This window comes from Myotis myotis, unplaced genomic scaffold (genome assembly GCF_014108235.1).
Source record: "Myotis myotis isolate mMyoMyo1 unplaced genomic scaffold, mMyoMyo1.p scaffold_m19_p_13, whole genome shotgun sequence".
In the NCBI taxonomy this organism is placed as follows: Eukaryota; Metazoa; Chordata; class Mammalia; order Chiroptera; family Vespertilionidae; genus Myotis; species Myotis myotis.
Window position 1 is genome coordinate 49,088,374 of NW_023416317.1, and position 21,782 is coordinate 49,110,155.

The 21,782-nt window shown below is 55.1% G+C and overlaps 1 protein-coding gene across 3 annotated transcripts in view; it reads right to left on the reverse strand.

Moving 5' to 3' along the window:
- Positions 1 to 1,962: 1,962 nt before the first annotated feature.
- The window catches only part of LARS2 (leucyl-tRNA synthetase 2, mitochondrial), a 101,436-nt gene continuing 81,616 nt past the window's right edge, over positions 1,963 to 21,782 (reverse strand). For 2 of the 3 annotated variants that reach the window (XM_036333087.1, XM_036333088.1), the window contains exons 15-21: positions 18,176 to 18,276; positions 15,619 to 15,801; positions 13,824 to 13,993; positions 11,924 to 12,001; positions 10,757 to 10,868; positions 5,378 to 5,505; positions 4,657 to 4,836 (exon numbers count right to left, since the gene is read on the reverse strand). In XM_036333087.1, coding sequence (XP_036188980.1) covers positions 4,657 to 4,836; positions 5,378 to 5,505; positions 10,757 to 10,868; positions 11,924 to 12,001; positions 13,824 to 13,993; positions 15,619 to 15,801; positions 18,176 to 18,276 — 952 coding nt within the window. Of the gene's footprint in view, positions 4,837 to 5,377; positions 5,506 to 10,756; positions 10,869 to 11,923; positions 12,002 to 13,823; positions 13,994 to 15,618; positions 15,802 to 18,175; positions 18,277 to 21,782 lie in introns of all 3 variants that reach the window. The other variant, XM_036333090.1, reaches the window with a different exon arrangement.

Consider the following 21,782-nt stretch of genomic DNA (forward strand, 5'->3'; position numbering starts at 1 on the left):
CACAGGACAGGCCTTTCCTGGCCGCTCCAGGCTCTCCCTCCCGGCCAGCACCCTGGGGAGACTGCCCTTTGCTCATTGTTGGTCACCCCAGATTCCGGTCTTCAGACTCATCAGCTTGGACGAGAGCCTCCAGCCGCCCACCCTCTGGGCGTCAGACAGGGACCCAGCCCCAGAAGCAGATGTTCTGCTTGTTCCTCTCACAGGAGGAAGGGAGAGCAAACTCTCCTCATCAGGGGGCTCACAATGCAGCAAAGTCACCCCTGATGCTGCTGGCAGGACCTCTGGGTTTTCTTAAAAGCAGGGGGGAGGGGGGACTCTGCATGAAATGAGCAGATTGGGGGGCAAGAAATGTCATCTCTTCTCAAGCGAGTCACAGGCTCTACGAGCCAGTTTTGTCATTTGTGGAGGGGCCTTCTGGTTTGGTCGGATCCGTCACCTGGAATCCCATGGCACAGCCCCGAGCCACAGCCACGGGAGGGCAGCTGGAGGCGGTCAGCTTGTTCAGACTCCCTCTGGCACTGTATCACCAGGCAGGTCCTGCCAATGGGCCCAAAGCCTCCAAGTTCAGGTTCTCTTTTTCCTCCACAGGCCTGGGTCCTATCTGCACCCGGGATGCATCTTCTCCTAAACTTTCCCTCCCTCCCTCCCTCTCTTTCTTTCTAAACTATTTTTAAATGTTTTTATTGATTTTTAGATAGAGAGGAAGGGAGAAACATTGATGAGAGAGACACATCGATAGGCTGCCTCCTGCACACCCCTACTGGGGATCAAGCCAGCAACCTGGGTATGTGCCCTGAACCCAGGACCTCTTAGTCCAAGCATGTCAAATTCACGCTGGGGGGTGGGGGGCGGGCGGAGAGGCCGCACGTCTCCAAGGCATGCGGCCCGCAGCTTGTGCATTCTATATGCTTGCCTTAGTCCATGGGCGATGTTCAATCCACTGAGCAACACCAGCCAGGAACTTTCTCTTCTTTTCAACCAAAGATAATAGACATCAGCCTATTCTTCTTCAGGCAAGATCAATCATTCATAAGCCGTTTCCATTTACCGAGAGCCTGCGCCATGCGCTTTACCGTACACACGTTATCTCACTTTATCCTCACACCCCGGGCGTTACTGTTACTCCTATTTACAGTGGAGGAATCGTGGTTCAGAGAGGGTCCCTGGCTTGCCTCGGCCATGAGGTTTTCAGCGACCGAGCCAGTGGGTCACAGAGCCCAGGGCTGGCCGAGTGCAGAGCTCGAGCCCTTGCCCACGTATTGCTTTGTCCACCAAGAACAGGGGAGTCTCATGAAGGGAACGCTGTCTTCTGTTCTGTCCTCAGGTTGCAAGGTCCTCAGGCTCAGAGGTGAGGGGGAGCTCCCCACACCTGCCCAGGCCGAGCGACTGCAAACGGGAGCTTCGTGGGCCGGTGTCGGCTGCTTTGGCTTCCACTTTCCACAAGAGGAGCATCTTTTCCTGATGGGGGCTCGTCTCCATGGCAGCCAGATGCCCTGACGGGGAGGAAAAAGACCTAAGGGGACAAGTCTTTAGCTCATTTGGAGCTTCACAAAATTGTACATTTTGATGTTTTCCTCCAATTCCTGAACCAGTACACAGCCAAAAAAATGTGAAGAGGCCAAAAAAGTAAACAGAGGGAAAAGATAACTTGTAGGACTCAACCGGTGATCTGTGGGAAAATTTCCTTCTCTCTGTGTAAAGGTCAGAATTAAAAAGTGACGGTTGGAATTGCATTTATACGTATACTGCTTTATTCATGAGCAAATTTCCATACTACATTTTTTAAAAAATCCACCCTGCCCAGCTAGAGTGGCTTAGTTGGTTGAACCAAAAAGTTGCCAGTTGGTTCCCAGTCAGGGCACATACCTGGGTAGCAGGTTCAATCCCCGGTCAGGCCACGTACAGAAGGCAACCGATCGATGTCTCTCTCTCTCAATCCTCTCTCTAAGCACGTCCTTGGGTGAGGATTCACACACACACACACACACACACACACACACACACACACACACACACACACACCGTTTTTCTTACCCAGTGTCCTCAGGTGTGCGTTTAGGTTGGGATGAGCCATGCCTGTGCTGCTTTAGGTCTCAGGGATCATTTCATTCTCCTGGGCAGACAGCTGTGGTGCCATCTGCCGTGGGGCTTCCCCGGCACCGCTCTCCCTGTGCACAAACTCGCTTCATTCATTTCTCTGATAGAAATAATGCTGGCCTTGACCTGGAGCTTGGGTCTCCTGCTGGATGGGCAACACCTCAGCCCTAAGGAACCCACACCTGGCCCTGTCCCGCGGGCACCGCCCTGACTTCCCGGCTTCCCAGACCGAGGCCCTCACAGGAGGGGAGCCCCAGCGACTCTGCTTGAAATGCCGCTTTCGGCCAACACCTCAACTTTCCCAACTGTCGTACTTCAAGCAAGATTCAAGGGGGGACTGGTGGCCCAGAGGGGGCCGGGAGGGGATCTGGAGGCCAGAAGGCCTGGGCTTGGATCCTGGCTCTTCTACTTATTAGCTGTGGAAACAGCAAATTACTGAAGCTCGGAGCCTGGGTTTCTTCATATTTATGAGAGATACTTCCTTCCCTCCAGGGTGTTTGTGGGAATTAAATGACATAATGCGAGAGAACTTGTCGAGTCCAGTTTTGACCTAATCGAGGCAGTTAATAAAGAACTGAGATCACTTCCTACCCCCTCCCCACCCCCAGGGAGGAGAGCTCTCGGTTCTGCTTCCACTGTGCTATCTCTTAGTGCCGCTGAGCCAAAGCTTTCTCCTCTTGGAGAAAGTTCTCCAAAGCCGCCCCGGTCAATCCAGGAGCCGCGAGGCTTTCCTGGCCCTGGCTCTGGCCAGACTGTGCAGACAACGGACTCCCTGCCCTCGTTTTGTTGATGGGGTCAAGACCGCTCGGCTTACGGGAGGAATAAACAAGGCAAGCAAAAACGCCCTTCACTCCTCATACCAAATGTCCTCACCCATTTCTTATATTTCGTACGCGTTTGCTGGCACATGGCACGGGCTGTGTGCACTCAGGCCGCTCTGGGAACGTCTTAGATGCCTGCCTGGAGCTGTGGCCCTGCCTTCCCTTCCGTCCTCATCTTCCCAGCTCACTCCATCATGCTGCGTTTCTGGACCAAACACGTCCCACTGAAGCTGGACACGAGGGAGAGAGGACTAGTTAGACGCCTTGGTTCAAACGCAGCGATGAACCCGGCGGCTCTCCTGTGGAGCCTGCCAGGTTCCGGGTGCCCAGCGGACCGAGGGTCAGCTCGATCAGGGTTTCTGGGCATGGGGACCAGGCACAGGATTCAGTCCGAGCCAAGTTTGAGAGCCAGTGACTTAATCGCTGCTGCTAATGGGCGGCCTGTTCCCCATGCGTCTCACTTTATAGCTTCCACGTGGAGTTGGGCTCACAGCCAACGCTCTGATGGTGACGGAGAGCCTCAGTCTGGTCCTGATTAACTCCAGGATCACACAGATGTCCCGGAGTCATACATGACAAACATTTTATTGCATTAAGAAAGGCATCTGTTAACTGCTGGGCTGCAGGGGGACCGCCCCTGAGGCCACTTCAGAAAAATGGCCGAGAAAAAAGATTTTCAGCGTCACACAATGGCTAGCTGCTCCCCCACTTTCCCCATCAATATTCCTCAGTGGCTACGGTCAGTTCTGGTGGGAGCAGCGAGTTGCTGACTTCACGTAAAGCCAGGATGATCCTAGTTCGCCACCAATACAGGTGCATTCCTGGCCACCTCCCAGCAGCCGGACTGGGGCGGCTCGAACACGGGAGGCAACGCCGGGTGGCGCCCGTCCCATCCTCTGTGGTGAACCCGCTCTGGGGACGGTCTCAAAGGCAGCGTTGCCATCTGGGGCCCAGTGAGCAGACTCCCTGCGGGGCTGCGGTGGCTCTGAGATTGGTTCCATCCGCGGCTGGAAGCGGCTTGGTTCTGCCTCGCTGCACAGCAAATGTTCTACCCCGCAGGGGCGGTTAGCTGAGCGGCTCCTCACTCAGGGAAGGAAGTGATGCTCCGCCCGGCGGGTGGTGGGCGCATCCAGTGGGGCGGGGGAGGATGCCACCTACAGGGCGGAGCTGAGGAGCAGTGGGGACACTGGCACAGGGACTGGCACCGCAACGTCTGAGGACTCCGGCGTCCATCCACGTGCTGGGTGTTTGGACCCACACGGCTTTCCCATCTGGCCTGAGCGAGGAGCCACCCACCATGATGCCCAGGCTGTTACCCGTTCAGAGGGACTGTCCACGCTGCTCCCAAGCCTCAAGGGGCTGCTCGGTTTACCCACAAGTTCCTGGGTGTCCCTGGGGGGTGCCATTTCTGGATCCAGAAGCACCAGGCTGCTTGAGAGGCCTGGTGCTATGCCCATCACTTCCTGTGCCTGCCCGGCCGTCTCTGGTGGCTTCAATGGGGTCAATGGCTTCCTCCACCAGGTAATGCGGGGGGTAGGCTGCCCCCCCCCTCGCCACCACTCATCTTTCTCCTCTGCCCACCCTCACCCTGCACCAGGCCACACCACAGGGCACACTGCTGACGCCCATCTGCCAGAGCGCGAAGGTAAACATTCAGGACTTCTGTGTTTCCCCGCCCTGGCCAGCATCTTCTTCGTCGTCCAGGCCTGGACGGAGGTCCTTTGGGGACCCGGTGGGGTCACTCCTGCACCAGGAAGTTGATAAGGGCCGTCCTGGGTGAGAGGAAGGCCTTCTTGATGCTGCGCCCCTGCAGGAGCCTGGCGCCCAGCTCGCTCTGCAGGACGAGCTCGTGGACTTTGTCCTGGTCCTGGGCCACGTGCTGGGGCACAGGGACTTTGCCGCAGGCTTTGTTGTTGATCTGAGGAGAAAAGCCAGAGACAAGCAGGGCTGAGAGACAGCAGCCAGGTGCCCAAACCCACTTCCTGCCAAGGGCCCGCTGTCTGTTGGGGGAAGGGAGGGTGGGGAAGGAAGAAGGACAAGCAACACCCGCTTCTTGGAGGACCAAGTGCAGTGAGAGAGCGAGGAGCGAGAGGAATTTGATGTAGCCTTTTTGCAACACAGTGTTCAGAGTGGGTGACCTCCATGGCCGACCTCCTCACCATCACCACCTCCCCGCTTGGAACCAAGAGCAGGTGAATGAAGCTGAGAGAGGTGGAGACAGCTGGAAAGGAAGATAATCACCCTGTAATGCGGGACAGGTTTATTTTCCCACTTTCCAACCCCGAGGGCATGAGGGTTCATGCGCAACATTGGTACCTGGTGACCTCAGACAGAGATGCGGGCAAAGGAGATGGGCGGGCAGGGCAGGATGGGCCAGAAAGACCACAGAACCGCCAGACCGACAGGACAGGCCCTGCCCCGCAGGCCCGCCTGCGCTGGGGGCTGCGGGAACCACTCACCAGCACGGCCATCTGCACCACGTCGGGCGGCTGCAGGAACTGCGGGTCCACAGCCGGCCAGGGCTGGAGCAGCACGCCGGCGTCCCAGGCGTAGTGGGTGCAGAGCTTCCTGGGCACCAGCGCCAGGCCTGCAAGGTCAAGGTCAGAGGGTCACTGAGAGCACTCAAGGCTCCGGAGGCTGCACCATGGCTTTTCCGAGCCTACCAGCTGCTCCCCACTGACTCTGGCCCGGCTTATCCCCAGGCTACAGGCAGCTTTTTCTCACAGTGCCCAGAGCTGTGATGAATGGACACGCGTTCTAGGGAGACCAGGCTGCTGGTCCGCGCTGGGCCCTGCAGTTCTGTCGGGGACGGAACACCTCTGTGCTGAGAGCGGATCCCCAAACCCCAAGCTGCTGGCTTCCTCTCTGGGCCGCGACTACGGTAGTCTGAGGGCCCCACGGCTTCTCTCCACCTCCACGAGGCGTTCCTGCCAATCATGGAACTGGAGAGAGCTGACCGTGGCTCAGGGTGGGTCAGACACACAGCGGCAGAGGAATGAATCCCCGAGTGCTTCCCGCTGCACCCTGAGCTGAGGAGCCGTGCCCAGGCGCTCCCTGCTCCGTCTGCACCCACAGGGCTGCAGGGCCAGCTGTCGGTGCCCAAGCTTTACCTGGGGCGCCCACAAAGGAAAGCTCTGATTTGGAAGCCTCTGCAGATCCCGTGAGCACAGGTGATGCCCCCAAATGTGCAGGACGTACACACATAGAGAAACAGATGCCTGGGCATTACTTAAAAACACACACAGTCAACTTTCCTAATCTTTTTTTTTTTTTTTTAAATATATTTTATTGATTTTTTTTACAGAGAGGAAGGGAGAGAGATAGAGAGTTAGAAACATCGATGAGAGAGAAACGTCGATCAGCTGCCTCCTGCACATCTCCCACTGGGGATGTGCCCACAACCAAAGTACATGCCCTTGACCGGAATCGAACCCGGGACCTTTCAGTCCGCAGGCCGACGCTCTATCCACTGAGCCAAACCGGTTTCGGCTACTTTCCTAATCTTATTCAAGCAGTTCTCCTCCCTATTGGTCTGTGATATTTCTTTTACAAACCTTATCCTAGAGATGGCTTGGGAGTATTCACCGCGAAGCTATTTGACGTGCCCGTCTGCGAGGAGGTGGAAACTCGCCTCAACGTGAATGCACACACCCTGCTCCCTTCGTAGGAAAGGCCTCGCCACCAAAAGCTGCGGCCGCCCTGTCTCCGCTGCGCGCTCAGTGACGCCCGACGCACCTCCTAAGCACAGGCTCCCTGTCTCGTCGAGGACTGTGTGTGACCGACCGGCAGGGCCACAGGCCACGGGCCACTCTGAGCAGCACTGGTCCGAGTTACCCTGCTGACCTCGTCTGGATTCTTGCGTTAGTACCACGGGCGTCCCTGCCGCAGCTTTGTCTGTTTTCCTATCCGGCGCTCTTGCAACCCCGCGCTGTCCGTCCATCTCGGGGAAGCGACGGCCCCTCGGGTCGGCGATCGAGTGGTGGACAGGACAGGTCCCTGGGCCCCACTGGCCTCTGGGAGCTGGGGCTCCTGTGCTCGCCAACGAACCCGCTTTGCTTCTAACACATGTGCCTCCAGCAGAAGCAGGAAGGGAGCCTATTGACACTCACGTCTAAGTAGAAGGCGGAGGTCACGGAGCGAGATGGCCATGTCCTTATTTTAGCCGCTGGCCCGGGATGGCGGGTCCTGTGACCCAGCCGCACTGGGAAGAACTCAGGAACCTCCGCCAGGCATCGCACAGGATGCTGCCCGATGGAAGAGCCTTGGCAGAAGCGGTTACAAGTTCCCCTGTGAGTGGACGAGGAAGCCCGGCCTTCCTGGAGCCACCCGGATGCGTATTTATAGCGGCCGGCCCACGAGTTTCCATATGGACGGAGTGGGCCGTCCTGCCAGCGAGGAACAGAAACCCCCCGGGGCCTATGCAGGCTCTGCCTCCCGCTCTTTTTAGGAAAACAGAGGCCCCTGACATTTGCACAGCAAATACAACGGTTTCCGTACGTCAGGCAGGTCAGGGCGAAGCTGGCCTGGGGAAGCTCGTGGAGAAAGTCCGAGCGCAGCTGGGAAGTGGCCGGCCTGCACACAAGGCCACCACGCAGGCCCAGCCGGGCCCATGGCCCCCCTCCGCCCCCCTGGGAGAGCTGTCGTCACTGACCTTCCTGGGAAATAACCGAATCAAACCCCCTCCCACTCGGAGAGCTGGCGAGGTCAAGCCACCGGAAGAGAGTGCCGGGTGGTCACGGCTCCTGTGGACGCCAGGCCTCCCCGGGGCCAGCCTCAGGCCTCCCCGGGGCCAGCCTCAGGCCTGCCTCTTACACACAAGGGGGGACGTGGGGACGCTGTGGCGTCTGACCCCCGTGCCTCGTCCAGCCCTCGCCATGCCGAGCAAGTGGACAGGAAGCGAGGCCGCATCACTGTAGCCTTTGCCCACAGAAGCCCTGCGTGCCCTGGTAACAGACCCAAGTTGTTAACACAGGGGTGTGCCTGGCAGCCTGTGGCTGAGGACACAGCAGAACTGCAGGCTCAGCGAGTGTCAGCTGGGACCCTCGATGCCTGGGACCGGGATCCTCGGCTCAGAACAAGTGTTCACACCTGGGACCCTGGCACCCACCTGCCTGAGGTGCTCCCCTTGGCTGGCATTAGCGTGCGGGACTGAGCTTCAGGACCGTGTCCGTGCTGCTTCCTTGGGAAGAGGTCCCTCACGGGGATCAGAACTGCGTTGTTGGTGAAACTGTTTCCTGGCATCTCACACCTGCAGGCACTTCCCAGCTGCGCTCGGACTTTCTCCGTGTGCTTCCCCAAGGCCCCCCCCCCCCCCCCCCCCGACCTGCGTGACGTACAGAAACCGTCGTATTTGCCGTGCAAATGCCAGGGGCTTCTGCTTCCCTAAAAAGACTGGGAGGCAGAGCCTGCATGGAACCCGGCGGGGGTTTCTGTTCCTCGCTGGCAGGACAGCCCGTTCCCATCTATATGGAAACACTGTTGTTATTTTTATTTATTATTATTAATATTTTTAGAGAGAGTGGACAGGAGGGGGAGAGACAGAGAGAGAGAGAAACATCGATGTGAGAGATACATTAATTGGTTGCTTCCTGCATGTGTCCCGACTGGAGATCTAGACTGCAACGCAAGTACACGCCCTTGATCAGAATCGAACCTGTGACCTTTCAGTCCATGGGCTGATGATCTAACCCAGCGGTTCTCAACCTGTGGGTCGCGACCCTTTTGGGGGTCGAACGACTCTTTCATAGGGGTCACCTAAGACCATCGGAAAACACATATATAATTATATATTGTTTCTGTGATTAATCACTATGCTTTAATTATGTTCAATTTGTAACAATGAAAATACATCCTGCCTATCAGATATTTACATTACGATTCATAACAGTAGCAAAATTACAGTTATGAAGTAGCAACGAAAATAATTTTATGGTTGGGGGTCACCACAACATGAGGAACTGTATTAAAGGGTCGCGGCATTAGGGAGGTTGAGAACCACTGATCTAACCACTGAGCAACCGGCCAGGGCTGTCTCTCGAATGCTGCTAGTTCTTACCTTTCCTTGCCTCCTGTGTCTTCACTCTTGGAACGTGTTCAATCCTCATGAAGTCCCTACAATCACCTCCTCAACTCCCTTTCCTTCTAAATCACTACCCAGTGTCACTGAAAATCACAACCCCCCAGTCCAGGGCTCACAGAACCCATCACAGAACACCCCCACCATGGTTGTCCCCTCACTTGGAGCCGGTCAGGGCAGCACCCAGTCACCACTTCCTCCTTGTGGTTCCCTGTCTCTGCGGCTCCCTTTGGTCTTTGAAAGACTGAATGACGTTTTTGGCTGCGTGTGTGGCCAACGGCACTTATTTCAGGAGCCGGTGCTTTCTGTGTGACTTCCGGGCCCCTGGTCGGCACACGCGGGAAGCGCCGCGGTGAGGTCTGCTACTTCTCAGAGGCCCCGGATAAAAGCACTGTGGCGACCCAGAATTCTAGGCGGCCCGTCTCCTGCGAAACGTCCCAGTGGTCACAGGAGACCACTGAACACAAGGTTTGGGGGCCCAGGGCCTGGGATCCGCACAGCCACCCGCTCAGCACCTGTCACTTCATTTCCATTCCCACCAGGGGCCACTGCAGGGTTCAGCGTGGCCCTCCTGCACCTGCCAGGCCCGGGACTCGGGGCTGCAGAGAAACACACCGATGACCCTCGCTTTCCTAAGTGAACTGAGACTCGTTTGGGCAAGATGCTTTAACAGCAAGTAAATTCCATTCTTTTCCTTCTAACAAAGAAAAAGACTAACACCTCATACTATTGTATAAAATAGTTCCATATCATATTAAAATTACAAAAAATGGAGATGAGGAAAGGAAAAGAATAGTTAAAGAAGGTGGCTTAATGCAGAGAATGTTCAAATTATTATTTTTTAAAATATTTTTAAAAATTGATTTCATAGAGAAGAAGGGAGAGGGAGAGAGGGATAGAAACATCAATGATGAGATAAAATTGATCAGCTGCCTCCTGTATGCCCCATACTGGGGATCAAACCCACAACCTGGGCATGTGCCCTGACCAGGAATAGGAGGGCATGTCTCCTGGTTCATGGGGTGAGACAGTCAACCACTGAGCCACGCCGGCCGGGCTCAAATTATTTCTTAAGAGGAGAAGATGCGGGTATTGCAGCGATGGCCTTTCAGAACCACCAGGGGCCCTATAAAACGTCCTCAATGAGCTGCCCCAAGACGGGAAAGCACAGGGAAGCCCTGCCTTTGGCTGTCACCTGACAGCAGGTCTCACGCTGAGGACACAGCTCACCTGCCTGTGCATCAGAATCACCAGGAGCCTTTAAAGCAGATTCTCCCACCCCAGAACCCAGAACCCAATCTCCAAGGGAGGGTGGGGCAGAGGCATCCACACGGATCCATCTGAGCCTCAGGCGGTCACACCGGCTGCAGTGCCCGGCTGAGGAATCAGGGGCCTGAATGGCAGCCTCAGTGGGTGCAGTTCAGATCTGCATTGTCCGTCCGGGGCCCCTTTCTCCATCTGTGAAGTGGGACTAACCATGAGTTTCTATCTTAAAAACATGACATGGGTCATGACGTGTGGGCGCCAGGAGGCTCGGTGAATGTTCTGCGGTGACATCGGTACTCTCACTGTTCCAAAGGGGGAGGTGTCTTCCCCTCTGGGCGCGGTGACCACAAAGCACCACTATTCCGAGCACAAGACGAGCACAGATGCCAAACCCCGGGCCCCGGGCGCAGGACACCTGAGTCCCGCATCAGGTTCTGCAAGAGGCTCAAGCACGTGCTGGGGAGCAGTGACTTGTTGGGCGAGGACGCCCACCTACCTGCCCAGAGCTCGGAGGTGATGTGAGGGGCCATCGGAGCGGCCATCACCAGCAGGGCACACAGAGCGTCCTCGAACTCGGGGCTGTGGAGGACGACTCTCGGAGAAGCTTGCTGCGGGGAAGAGAACACGGATGTAAGACTGCGAAGGCACGTGGAATACGCACAGCAAGCACGCCAGGACGTAGCTGACGTCCAGACACTCCGCAGGCTGGAAGCAGCCTTCTGGACCAGCCCTGTTGGCTCTGGACCAAGAACTTTCCCCATTAGATGACAGTATTAAAAACAGCTTCAGCAGTACCAACAAGTACACCACTCTTAACTGAGCACTTACTGTGCCCTCGGTCTGACGCCCACTCCTTCAGCTCTCACACGGCCCTCTGAGGGCGGCGTTCTGACCCCATGGGACAGCGGGAGCAGCTGAGGGTTAGAGGGGAGTCATCTCCCTGGGCACATGGCTAACGTCTACCCCAGTTTTTATCCATCTTCTAATATGGCATGTTTAACTATACTAAAAGTGGCAAGCCTTAGGTAGTTCAATCTATAAATCTCTTCCCCTGTTCTTAAAGGCTTGGAGAGGGCTTCATTATAAAAAGCATGTGTTAATAGTTTTAAGAGTTAATAGTTTAAATGTGTTAATACTTTTTTTTTTCTTGTCCAAACAACTAACCCCTTGCCCAAGTTCCATTTGTTGGCAAGTCCTTGGCCGGGCAAGAAAAAGGACAGTCACTTGTCCCAAGGCGATGAGACTGTCCTGCAAAGGCGGACTTCTGTTCTCAGTGAGAGCAAACCTGACTGGTCTAAGTTAAAGGAATTAAAATGTTAATGATGCCGGGGGGTCAGGGGTGGGGGGTAGTCACAGGAGCCCAGGCAATGGGAGCAGGAAGAGGAGGCACAGCGGGAAGGCTCGGAGGCCCTGGGCTGCTCCTGGAGTTGTCAACCCACCACCTAGGCCTGTGCATCCTCATCACCAAAACACGGGGGAGGGTGGCGGAGGGGGCTAGGACCAGATAATCTTTCGGAACCTTCCAGCTATAAGACAAGGCTGTGACTATGGACAAAATGCTTCTTTGAGACAAAGAAGGTGACACCGTGGTGCTGCTCAGCCCCCGGCCTGAGCCCTTGCCGGCACCTCGGCCACAGCCCACGGGGACAGACAGGCCGCTTACCAAGAGGGCCCCGCTGAGTCCCATCAGATGAGAAATGGCAGAGTTCAGAGAGAAGTCCTCCGTGAAGTGGGCGGTCACCTAGGGGTGAAAGTTGAATTATTCACTTTCTTCAGAACTCCTCCAAGCTTTCCACAAAGAAACAGGGCCTCATCCAAAAGTGTGAATTGAATGAATGCGACCGTAGCTATTTATACGTGTTCACTGGCTCAACTCATCACAATAATGTTTCATCAGCACAAAGAGTGCTAAAACCATGTCGATGGTTCCTCTTCCCCCACAGCTGGGAGGTGCTGGTGCTCGTGGCGGGTCCTTAAGAAAACGCGGGGAGCAGGAGGCAGGACCCCCGACGAGTAAACACGGAAGCCAGAGTGGACAGGAGACGGGTAAAGGGCGGCCCGTCCCCTCGGCTGCGCGGCTTCGATTCCTAAGGAGGAGGATCAACACGTGGACAAGGTTCGTCCTCCATTTTCCAACGTGCAGTCGACCTCGGACCACGAATACGTTTGTCAGCTTTGCCCTGTGTGTGTGCTTTCCCATTCTGACCACGGGCGAGGAGACAGAGAAAGAACACATCTTTCAGATGTCCAGAGTCCCCGCTGTGTTGAAATAACCCACTGCTATTCTCTGACAGGGCAGAAGGACTTGCCAGGCCCAGAGAGAAAGTATGTGGAATGAAAACAATCCCTCAGGCGCCACTCAGAGCACCAGTGCACTCCCTGCCTCCGGTCTCCACGCCAGAGGACGGAGGGCGGAAAGGAAGCCGAGGAGGTGTCCCCAAACGAGACCAGGCTGCGCCCGGGGCCACGTCAGGTCACACGGCCAGAGAGGAACAACACCCTTCTTCAGTGTCATCGGCTACCAGCATCCGGAAGGGACCGTGGCTGACTTTATACATTTGAATCAGCACATTAAAAAACAGCAACGCAGCCGAGGAGCATCTGGGGTCTCTGGTACCCGTTAAAAATGGCTTCAGAGTTCCTAAATGCCTTCTTTCAGAGACTGACATTTTTTCACCAAGTTCTTAAAAGGCAAATGTCGCCCTGGTGGCTCAGGTGATGGGAGCATCATCTTCCACACCAACAGGTGGTGGGTTCAATTCCGGGTCAGGGCACATACCCAAGTTGTGGGTTAGATCCCCGGTCGGGGCACATACAGGTAACATCACTACTTCTCTCCCTCGCTCTCTAAAAATCAATTAAAAAAATATTCTCAGGTGAGGATAAAAAAAAGTTCCAACTAAAAAAAAAAGAGGCAAATATCATTTTATTAGAATAGACTCCTAGATTTAAAAAAAAATTAAAGGGTTTGTTATCAATGAAGAATATTTTTAAATGATTTAGACAATAATACACTATTCTCTAAGAATATAACATGAATAAATTGTTTATTTGCAAACATTAACCCACAATAACTCACACAGATACTGTGCAACAACGTCACTGGCTGGGCACGTCCTGCACCAGGGAACTTGGATTCTAGCCTCTTGGCTCCTAACTAGCTGTGTGACTTTCCGCAAGATGCTTAACCTCTCTGTGCCTCATCTCTGTCCCCATCTGTAGAATGCGGATGCAAAAGAAGAGCGTCCTTCATGCCCTTTCACCTCTCAAATTCTGCTTCTGTTGCTCTAAGGTGTTAGAGCTGGGCTCTGCCCACACATGTTAGGTATGGACACATGGAGAGCAGGCAGCTCCCTGAGATCCGGGCCATCCTTAGAGGGGCCACCTCCGGAGAGCAAGTCTCTCCACAAGAATGCTGCACTTTTGCTCCGCCTTGGCGAAATATCAAAGCAGTAGATGGATTACTCAAGGCCAGTGGGGCTACTACAATGAGGAGGAAGGTAGCCACACAAACCTCGAGTGCCCCTTACAGAGTCACCCAGTGTCCCCGCAAAGTCTCTGACCTGAGAGATGATCGTGTTCTTGAACGCCCAGAGCTTGCGGGCCTCGGCTCTCTCCTTGCTGCTCAGCCTCTGGGGCCTGGGAACCTCCCCGGAAGCTCTGGCCTCAATGAAGCGGGTTACCAAGGACCACAGCCGCTGCTGCCATCTGAGCACACCGGGCAGCGCGTCGGCTGCGATGGTGTCGGTAGATGAGAGAGAAAGAGAGACACATGGGAATGACTGGGTTACTCCTGAGCCTCAAAAAGCACCTGTGAACTGAGGACACACCTGGTTGTGCCCCGTGGATGGATCCATGGGCAGGTGGATGGTCCTCCCTGGCCGCCACTGTCTGGGAACTCAGACCAGGGTGATTCCATCAGATCTCAGCGACCCAGACGCTCTGAGCACCAGGAGGCAAGGCTGCTTAAAGTGCCGCCCATGTCTGTCCCTGCCCTCGGAGCTCAGAAGCTCGGCCAGGATGTGCGCACTGCACACTGCCTGATGAAGTGTCTGTGGCACAACAGGGAGCCTGGGGACACAGTCCCCATCTCACCGGGGCAGGTAACACTCAGGGTGGTGGTCTGCAGACCGCTGGGAGCCAACCGCATACAGCACGAGCTGTTTGCACACCACGTGTCCTTGCCAGACGTGTGGACTGCCTATGCCAACCCTGCTCACCCAATCTGGGTGCTGATCTGATTTCCAGGAGAAGATGCGCGCCTCATCCTGTCGCCCTGGATCAAGGGTCAGCCAGATGAAGGCCAGGCCGGTCTTTCCTCCTGGGCCACTGTACTAGGCGCTCCGAAGCCTGATGCACACTGGGAAGGCTCGCTAGGAGCAGCTGCCTGGAGGCTGCCTGAAGCGGGGAGGGAGCAGAACTGCGCCCCCAGGTCTGCACTTCCTAATCCCGGGTTCTATGGCAGCCGGCCCAGGACTGGCGCCTGTGACGGCTCCTCCGGCTCCTCCAGCCACCCTGCTCCCTAGACATGAGGTGGCAAACTAGGGGGCGATCCAGGCATCTGCACGCATCTTCCCGTCACACGCATGAGCAGATCACCGAGGAAGCGTGAATGGCCGCTGGACAGGGATCCAGGACACCCAGATTATTTTACATATTTATCATACATATTACTTGTAAGTATGTAATAAGCATGCCACATACTACCCATGTTAAATATGTAATGTGTGTATTAAAGACACTTATGCTATTTATAAGTATGTGATGTGTACATATAACAATATAATAAATCCAAGAGGAGTTTCCTTCATGCCGTTGCAGATCTAAATGGCTTCGAGAGAGACTTCCCCGAGGGGGCTCTGGAGGCCGTGGCGACCAAAGAGGTCCCGTAACAGCAGGCCCAGGTCCAGGCCCAGGCCCAGGCCATGTTTCTGGACTGGTGAGGGTGATGGCACTTCTAGAAAAACCCTGTCAGGGCAGACCAGGGGCCCAGGGGCAGCATGGAGGCCAGTCTGGCTCCAAGGACACGTTCTCAAGGTGGGTCCTCGTGGAACCTGGGTCCACGGGCTTGTCGGAGGCAGGCTCCTGGGCCTGCCTTGGGGCCGTGGCAGCAGGGGTGAGGACGGGGAGCCTGTGATGCCAACGAGCTCCCGGGTGTTTCAGAGGCTCATTCACCTGAGACACTGGGCTCCCAGGGGCACCACCCTGGCTGATGCGGACAGATGGCCACGCACTTCACGGAGCCCATCTCCAGACCCCTCTCCCACTGCCTTCAGCCAGGACAGCGGCGTCCCCGAATGCCTTCGGCATACAGGCTGATGACAAAGGGGGCCGAGCAGGAAGAGGCAGGCGACTTACTCTTGACGTCCCACAAGATATCCTTCTCTGGGGGGGCAGCAAAGAGGAGGTAGAGGCGGACCGTGTCGATGCCGTACTGCTGCACCACCTCCTCGGGGTCCACCCCATTGTGCTTGGACTTGCTCATCTTCTCCCACGTCACCTCCAGCGTCTCCTTTGTTTTTGCATGAACAGGGACAGAACCTAGATGCCAAAATAATACAGAGGTACGGCGTGTGCACCTCTGAACTGATTCTATGAAAATACATTCAATAAGAAAACAGTGGGTGAGCAGTTACAACTGCCCACGGGAACACCGCTAATTCACTGAACAAGCCCCTCTCGCTCCATCCGCATTATATGACAAAAACTGTTTTTATGTGAATGAGGCTCACCTCCCACCACAAATCTTCCTTCATGAATATAATCTTTTCTCAACCACAAAATAAGACAAAGCAATCTCTCCTTTAATAAAAGCATGTACCGAAAGAGGAAATGAGGAAGGATAAGAAGGACTCATACGCATTGCCGTTTTCTTTGTGGATCCGGGGTTTCCTATGGGAGCTGGCGGCTGACCAGCGAGGCCTCAGAGCAGCACAGCGCCCTGCGTCTCGGTCACTGGCCTTTAGTCCAGGTCTTAGTCACCAATGATCTCACACTGTCAAGGCCACGGAGCTAACTCACTGGGCTCACATGAATGTGGTCCCTCGATGCTGCCAGAGCCACGCCCTGTTCTTGGAAGTGTCTCCTTCCCACCCACACGCAGTGGCCCAGGGGGCGCTGGCAGAGGAGGCCCGAAATGGCCATGTTTGGAGGAGGCCGGGGCCAGGAAGGACATCTGACCAGGCTAAGCCTCTTTCTCAGGACCTGGAACTAGGAGACAGAAGCTCTGTTTGGATGGCGTTGGGCACTGCAGCCATAAAAACCAGAGAGATGGGGCAAGACCGGGCACAGTGGCTCCCTAAGGTCTCTCTGCAAACGGAAATGAGGGGCGAGCAGAATCCAAGCCTGGAAAACAGGACAGAGAGAAGCAGGAAGAGGAACCAGGGGCTGGAGGAGAGGGAGGAGAGAGGAGTGGCCTGGGGACGTCCCCCACGAGGTGAGGCTGCTGGTATTTCCTGCAGCTGCGCTGGGGTGATGCCCCCACATCCTTGTGCTAAAACCGTCAAACGCCCAAGGGACCGAAACATGTGCCTAAAAGCCAAGTCCACACTTCAGGAGAGGAACACACACAAGTGGATGGAGGCCTACCCTGCTGACCCTCGGTTTCGCTCCCGGGGACAAGTCTCCGTGAGAAGGGGAAGATGTTCACAACACTGGCCTCGGAGCAGAGGGAGCTGTTGGGTGCAGGCTGTGCTGAGGCTCAGGGAACCTCTGCCCCCCGGGGCCCCACCGCTGCTCCGGGCTGTGCTGAGGCTCAGGGAACCTCTGCCCCCCGGGGCCCCACCGCTGCTCCGGGCTGTGCTGAGGCTCAGGGAACCTCTGCCCCCCAGGGCCCCACCGCTGCTCCGGGCTGTGCTCGCATATACAGCCCTGCTGTGCGAACCAGGAGAATCAGGAAAAAGGCATCTTTCTGGGCAGGGAAGCTAAGGAGTTAAAATGGCCCCTCTCGGCAGATGTGGCCCTGGGGTGCCTCGTCTGGTACGTGGCTGGCTGTCAGGCCTCGCTCACGCCCTCGGCTGGTGCCTTTGTGCCCTGACCGCTTCCCTCAGAGCTGGGTTTATGTGCCCCTGGTCCGTGCTGGAGAAACACTGCCAACTTCTGCTTCTCCAGCTCCTTTTTCTCCCACGGTGACCATTGCTAACCGGACATCTGACCGCTTTGATTAGGTAACTCCTCTACTGCTTGGTGGGGGAGGCTGCCGACCATTTAAGGGGTGTTGGCTTCACCTAATCTCACCCATTATGCACTGGTTTCCTAAAGAATTTCAGGGCCACAGTGCCGGGGGTTTCTCACAGCTGCCTCCGTGTCACCCCCTTCCGCATTTTTGAACATGCCGTTTACTTTGTTTGTGTGCTGGGTGCACAGGACATGTGCTCATCACGCCACCTAAGGAGCCGGTGGGAGGTGCTCTCTGTGAGGAAGAGTGAAGCACAGGGTGGAGGGAGAGGGAGAGGCTCAGGAGAGCAGGGGGTGCTGTCCAGGTAATGAGGGAGGGCGTCCACCAGGCAGCGCTGGACCTGGACGGGTGGCTGTGGGGGCTGCGGGAGCAAGTAGAGAGGTGGCCCCCAGCTTCTCCAATGTGCCTCTAGACCACGTGGCAGAAACGCGGAGGGACCCCAGTCTCCTGGCTGGGAGCTGTCCCTGACAGGGGCTGTCAAACACGAGCTGGAACAGGAGGCGACGCCCGACTGGCTCCATGTTACATACGGATGAACACCCGCCAGTAGCTAACAGGCTGGATTGGATGGGGCCTGGCCACCTGCAGAGGGCGGGCCCAGAGCCAGCCGAGGCTGAGACCAGGAGGCCACAGGCCCCGCTCCTGCTTCGCACCCAGCCAAGGCCTTTGTCAGTGGCTCTCAGGCCTGGCCTGGGTCCTCTGCACCCACCTGGATGGGACCGGATGGGCCATTCTTACCTGTGAGATCGACTTCCTCTCTCCGTAGATACTGACCAGATGGAAGGCGGAAGGTCTGCCCCTTGATAAGGCCTTGGGCCAGCAGCTTATGGAAAGGCTCTCTGCGAAAAGAGCAGGCGAAGAAGACTGGTGGGCGAGGTATTCAAAGCAGCCAGAGGACAGCAGTTGGAGAGAGAGGGCCGCCCTCTCTGAAAACAGGTAGGCTGAGCACTGCCACCTGTAAACCCACTTGAACAAATGGCTCCTTAGAAATTAGTGGCAAGCCAAAACCGGTTTGGCTCAGTGGATAGAGCGTCGGCCTGCGGACTGAAAGGTCCCAGGTTCGATTCCGGTCAAGGGCATGTACCTGGGTTGCGGGCACATCCCCAGTAGGAGATGTGCAGGAGGCAGCTGATCGATGTTTCTCTCTCATCGATGTTTCTAACTCTCTATCTCTCTCCTTTCCTCTCTGTAAAAAATCAATAAAATATATTTAAAAAAAAAAAAAAAAAGAAATTAGTGGCAAGAGCCCTGGCCACGGAGCTCAGTTGGTTAGAGTGTCGTCCCAATACGCCAAGGTTGCGGGTGCGATCTCCAGTCAGGGCACATACAAGAAGCAACCGTGAGAGCGCAAAGAAGCGGAACAAGTCCACGTTCTTTATTCCTCTCTCCTTTTCCTTCCTTCCTTCCCTCTCTCTCTCTCAATACATAAATAAATAAATAATCAATAATACAATTAACATAAATAAATAAGCGGTAAAAACATTAAGTCAGACCAGCAGGTACTAACTTCTTTTGGAAGGCCTGGATTTGAGCCTCCATTCTGCTTCTCAAGGAATTCTACGAGCCAAGGCAATGCACTCGTTCTCAGCATCAGCGCTTATCGTAAAGGGAGGCAGTAGAAGTCTGCCTCAAAGGCCGTTGGGGAGATGAAATGGAATGATCGCGTGAAAACACTCGTAAGGTTTCCAGAACCACACGGAAGGGCCAGGAGGACACGGAGGTTCACGCGGGCTGTTCACACAGTTACCTTCCCCTTAACCTTACATTCAGGGCCTGCGTTAGACATTTCTAACTCATACAAATTATACACGAATACACCCTTTCTGTTCATCGAACGTCAACCCCCCCACCCCCCAGGCCTACTCCCCTCTGAGGAGGCAGTTATTCTTAATAGTTTGGTGAATATCCTGGAAAAGTCTGGAGACTTTTTCCAAAACCTTTTCCATGCAAACCTGTATATACACATATATGGTTGTAGAGACTTCTGGGTGGATTTAAATCGTTGCGGTCATAGTGCACGTTACTTTGTGGCATTTCGTTTAACAATACGAATGCCCTTTTTTTCCACAGCAGTCCATATAGATCTGTATCATTTTTTATGTTATTTTTTTTGTTAATCCTCACCAGAGGATTTTTTTCCATTGATTTATTTTTTATTTTTATTTATTTAATTTATTTTTTTAGCGAGGGTGGTAGGGAAGGGGGGAGAGAGAGAGAGAGAGAGAGAGAGAGAGAGAGAGAGAGAGAGAGAGAGAGAGAGAGATGTGAGAGAGACATATCGCCTCCCGCATGCGCCCTGACCTGGGCAGGGAATCAAGCCTGCAACTGAGGCACGTGCTCTTAACTAGGACTCGAACCCGGGACCCTGCAGTCCGCTGGCTGATGCTCTAACCACTAAGCGACCGGGGAGGGCATTTAGCTTGTATTTAAACATCTCGTGTTCTGCAATATAGATGGCTTATAATTTATTTACATTGCCTGTGTTTTCTTTTTCTTAAAAAAAGGAGTTTTAGTCACACCTTTACTGGCTGAATAGTAAAATACAAACTTTTTCTCTAAAGAGGACAAGTTGAGGTTGACCCTCACACTGAATGACTTCATTTCAGATTTAAAATGTTTACTCTGAAGAGTCCACCTGATTCAGCTTTGAGGCACGTGAGCAAGAGCTACTCTAACTCCACGAATGACCTGTGGAGACATGGCTGCTCCCCGGGTCCGCGTTTCATATCCATGAAGACACGGGAGGCTCAGTGGCGTTCCCATGCACGTCGCTGGCAGCCCGCCCTCCCTCTCCACATGCAAACCTTGGGCTTCGAGTTCACCTACACAGAGTGGCTTTTATGTCGAGGTTCAAGAAACCCAGTCATTTCAGAGGGGGCGCCAACCACAAACTCCGCTCTAGTGAAGGGGGGCTGGCTGTGCTCATGTCACAGGCTCTCCCGTGGCCCACAGCCTCTGACGCTCTGATGCAGAGGAGGTCCGCTCCTGACAAGGCCTCTGGACAGGCCCCGGTCGCACACTGCGCAGCCCCCGTGGCTGCGAGGACAGAGGTGGTTCAAAGGGATTTGGGGGAGGCAGGGGGGTAGAATTGATCAAAGAGACTTGAGCAGGAACGAGATGAGGGTCAGCTAGACAAAAAGGACCCCTGGCCTGCGTATGTAAAACCTTGTTATGAGCAGTGTACGTGTGTACATGCTGCTGCCCGACGCAACTTCCCCGCAGCAGCGCTGGTGCGGGAGGATGCGCGTAACTTCCCGGCTGCTGCCTGGGGCTCCAGTGCTCCTGCGCTCGTTCTCACTGCGAGTCCATGGCTTTGGTCACTTTTACGTCAGATTTTTAAAAGATGTCTTTGGGGTGGAAGGAGGGAGGGAACAATCTAAATTCCCAAAGATAAAATCAGTAGCATTTAATCCTCAAGAAGGGTAGGCGAAGAATGGAACCCCGTTCTCTGTTCTTGCAGTTTATCGAGTGGCGCAACGCCGCCACCTTCTGGGAACGAGCGGAATTGCAACCTTCCAGCAGGCGCGCCTTACTCCAGCGGGCAGGCGGCCAATTGCTGCACTCCTCAGGCCTCAGAAACATAAACCTTTCGGGGGTTTTGTTAATCCTCACCAGAGGGTATTTTCCCACTGATTTTTAAAGAGAATGGAAGTAAGGGGGAGGGAGGGACAAAGGGAAGGAGGGAGGGAGCGAGCTAGAGAGAGAGAGAGACATCGATGTGAGAGAGACACATCAATTGGCTGCCTCCAGCTAGTGCCCTGACTGGGACCAGGGACTGAGCCTGCAACTATGTGCCCTTGACCGGAATTGAACCCGAGACCCTTCAGTCCAAAGGCCAATGCTCTGTCCACTGAGCCAAACTGGCTAGGGCAAAAAAATCCAACTTTTACAAGCAGTTCAGCACACATACTGAAAAGCATATAAGTCCTAGGGGTCAAACTTGATGAATTTTCACAACATAAACACATACACTGGTGTAACCAGCATCCAGGTCAATGACCAGAATGTGACCAACCACCTTCCAGGGGCACCACCAGCCTAGCTGCTGACACCATCGCTTATTTCTGCCTGTTTCAGAACCACTTCTAGCCCTTTTGGAGTGCGTGTCCACCCTGGAGGCTGTCCCCAGAACTGGCAGGCGGGACTCAGAGAGCAGGGCAGAATCAAGGCCTGCTCCTTGCAGGAGTCGGTCTTAATTTCTCAAACACAGGACACAGCCGGTAGCTTAGGCTTGCCGGGCCCTCCTCCCCCAGCCGTCCTGGCGGCATCACCCAGAGCAGGGATGGCGGGACTGCCCAGGGGCCCTGACCCCCCACTTCCCAGGCACCGCAGATCCTGGCAGCTC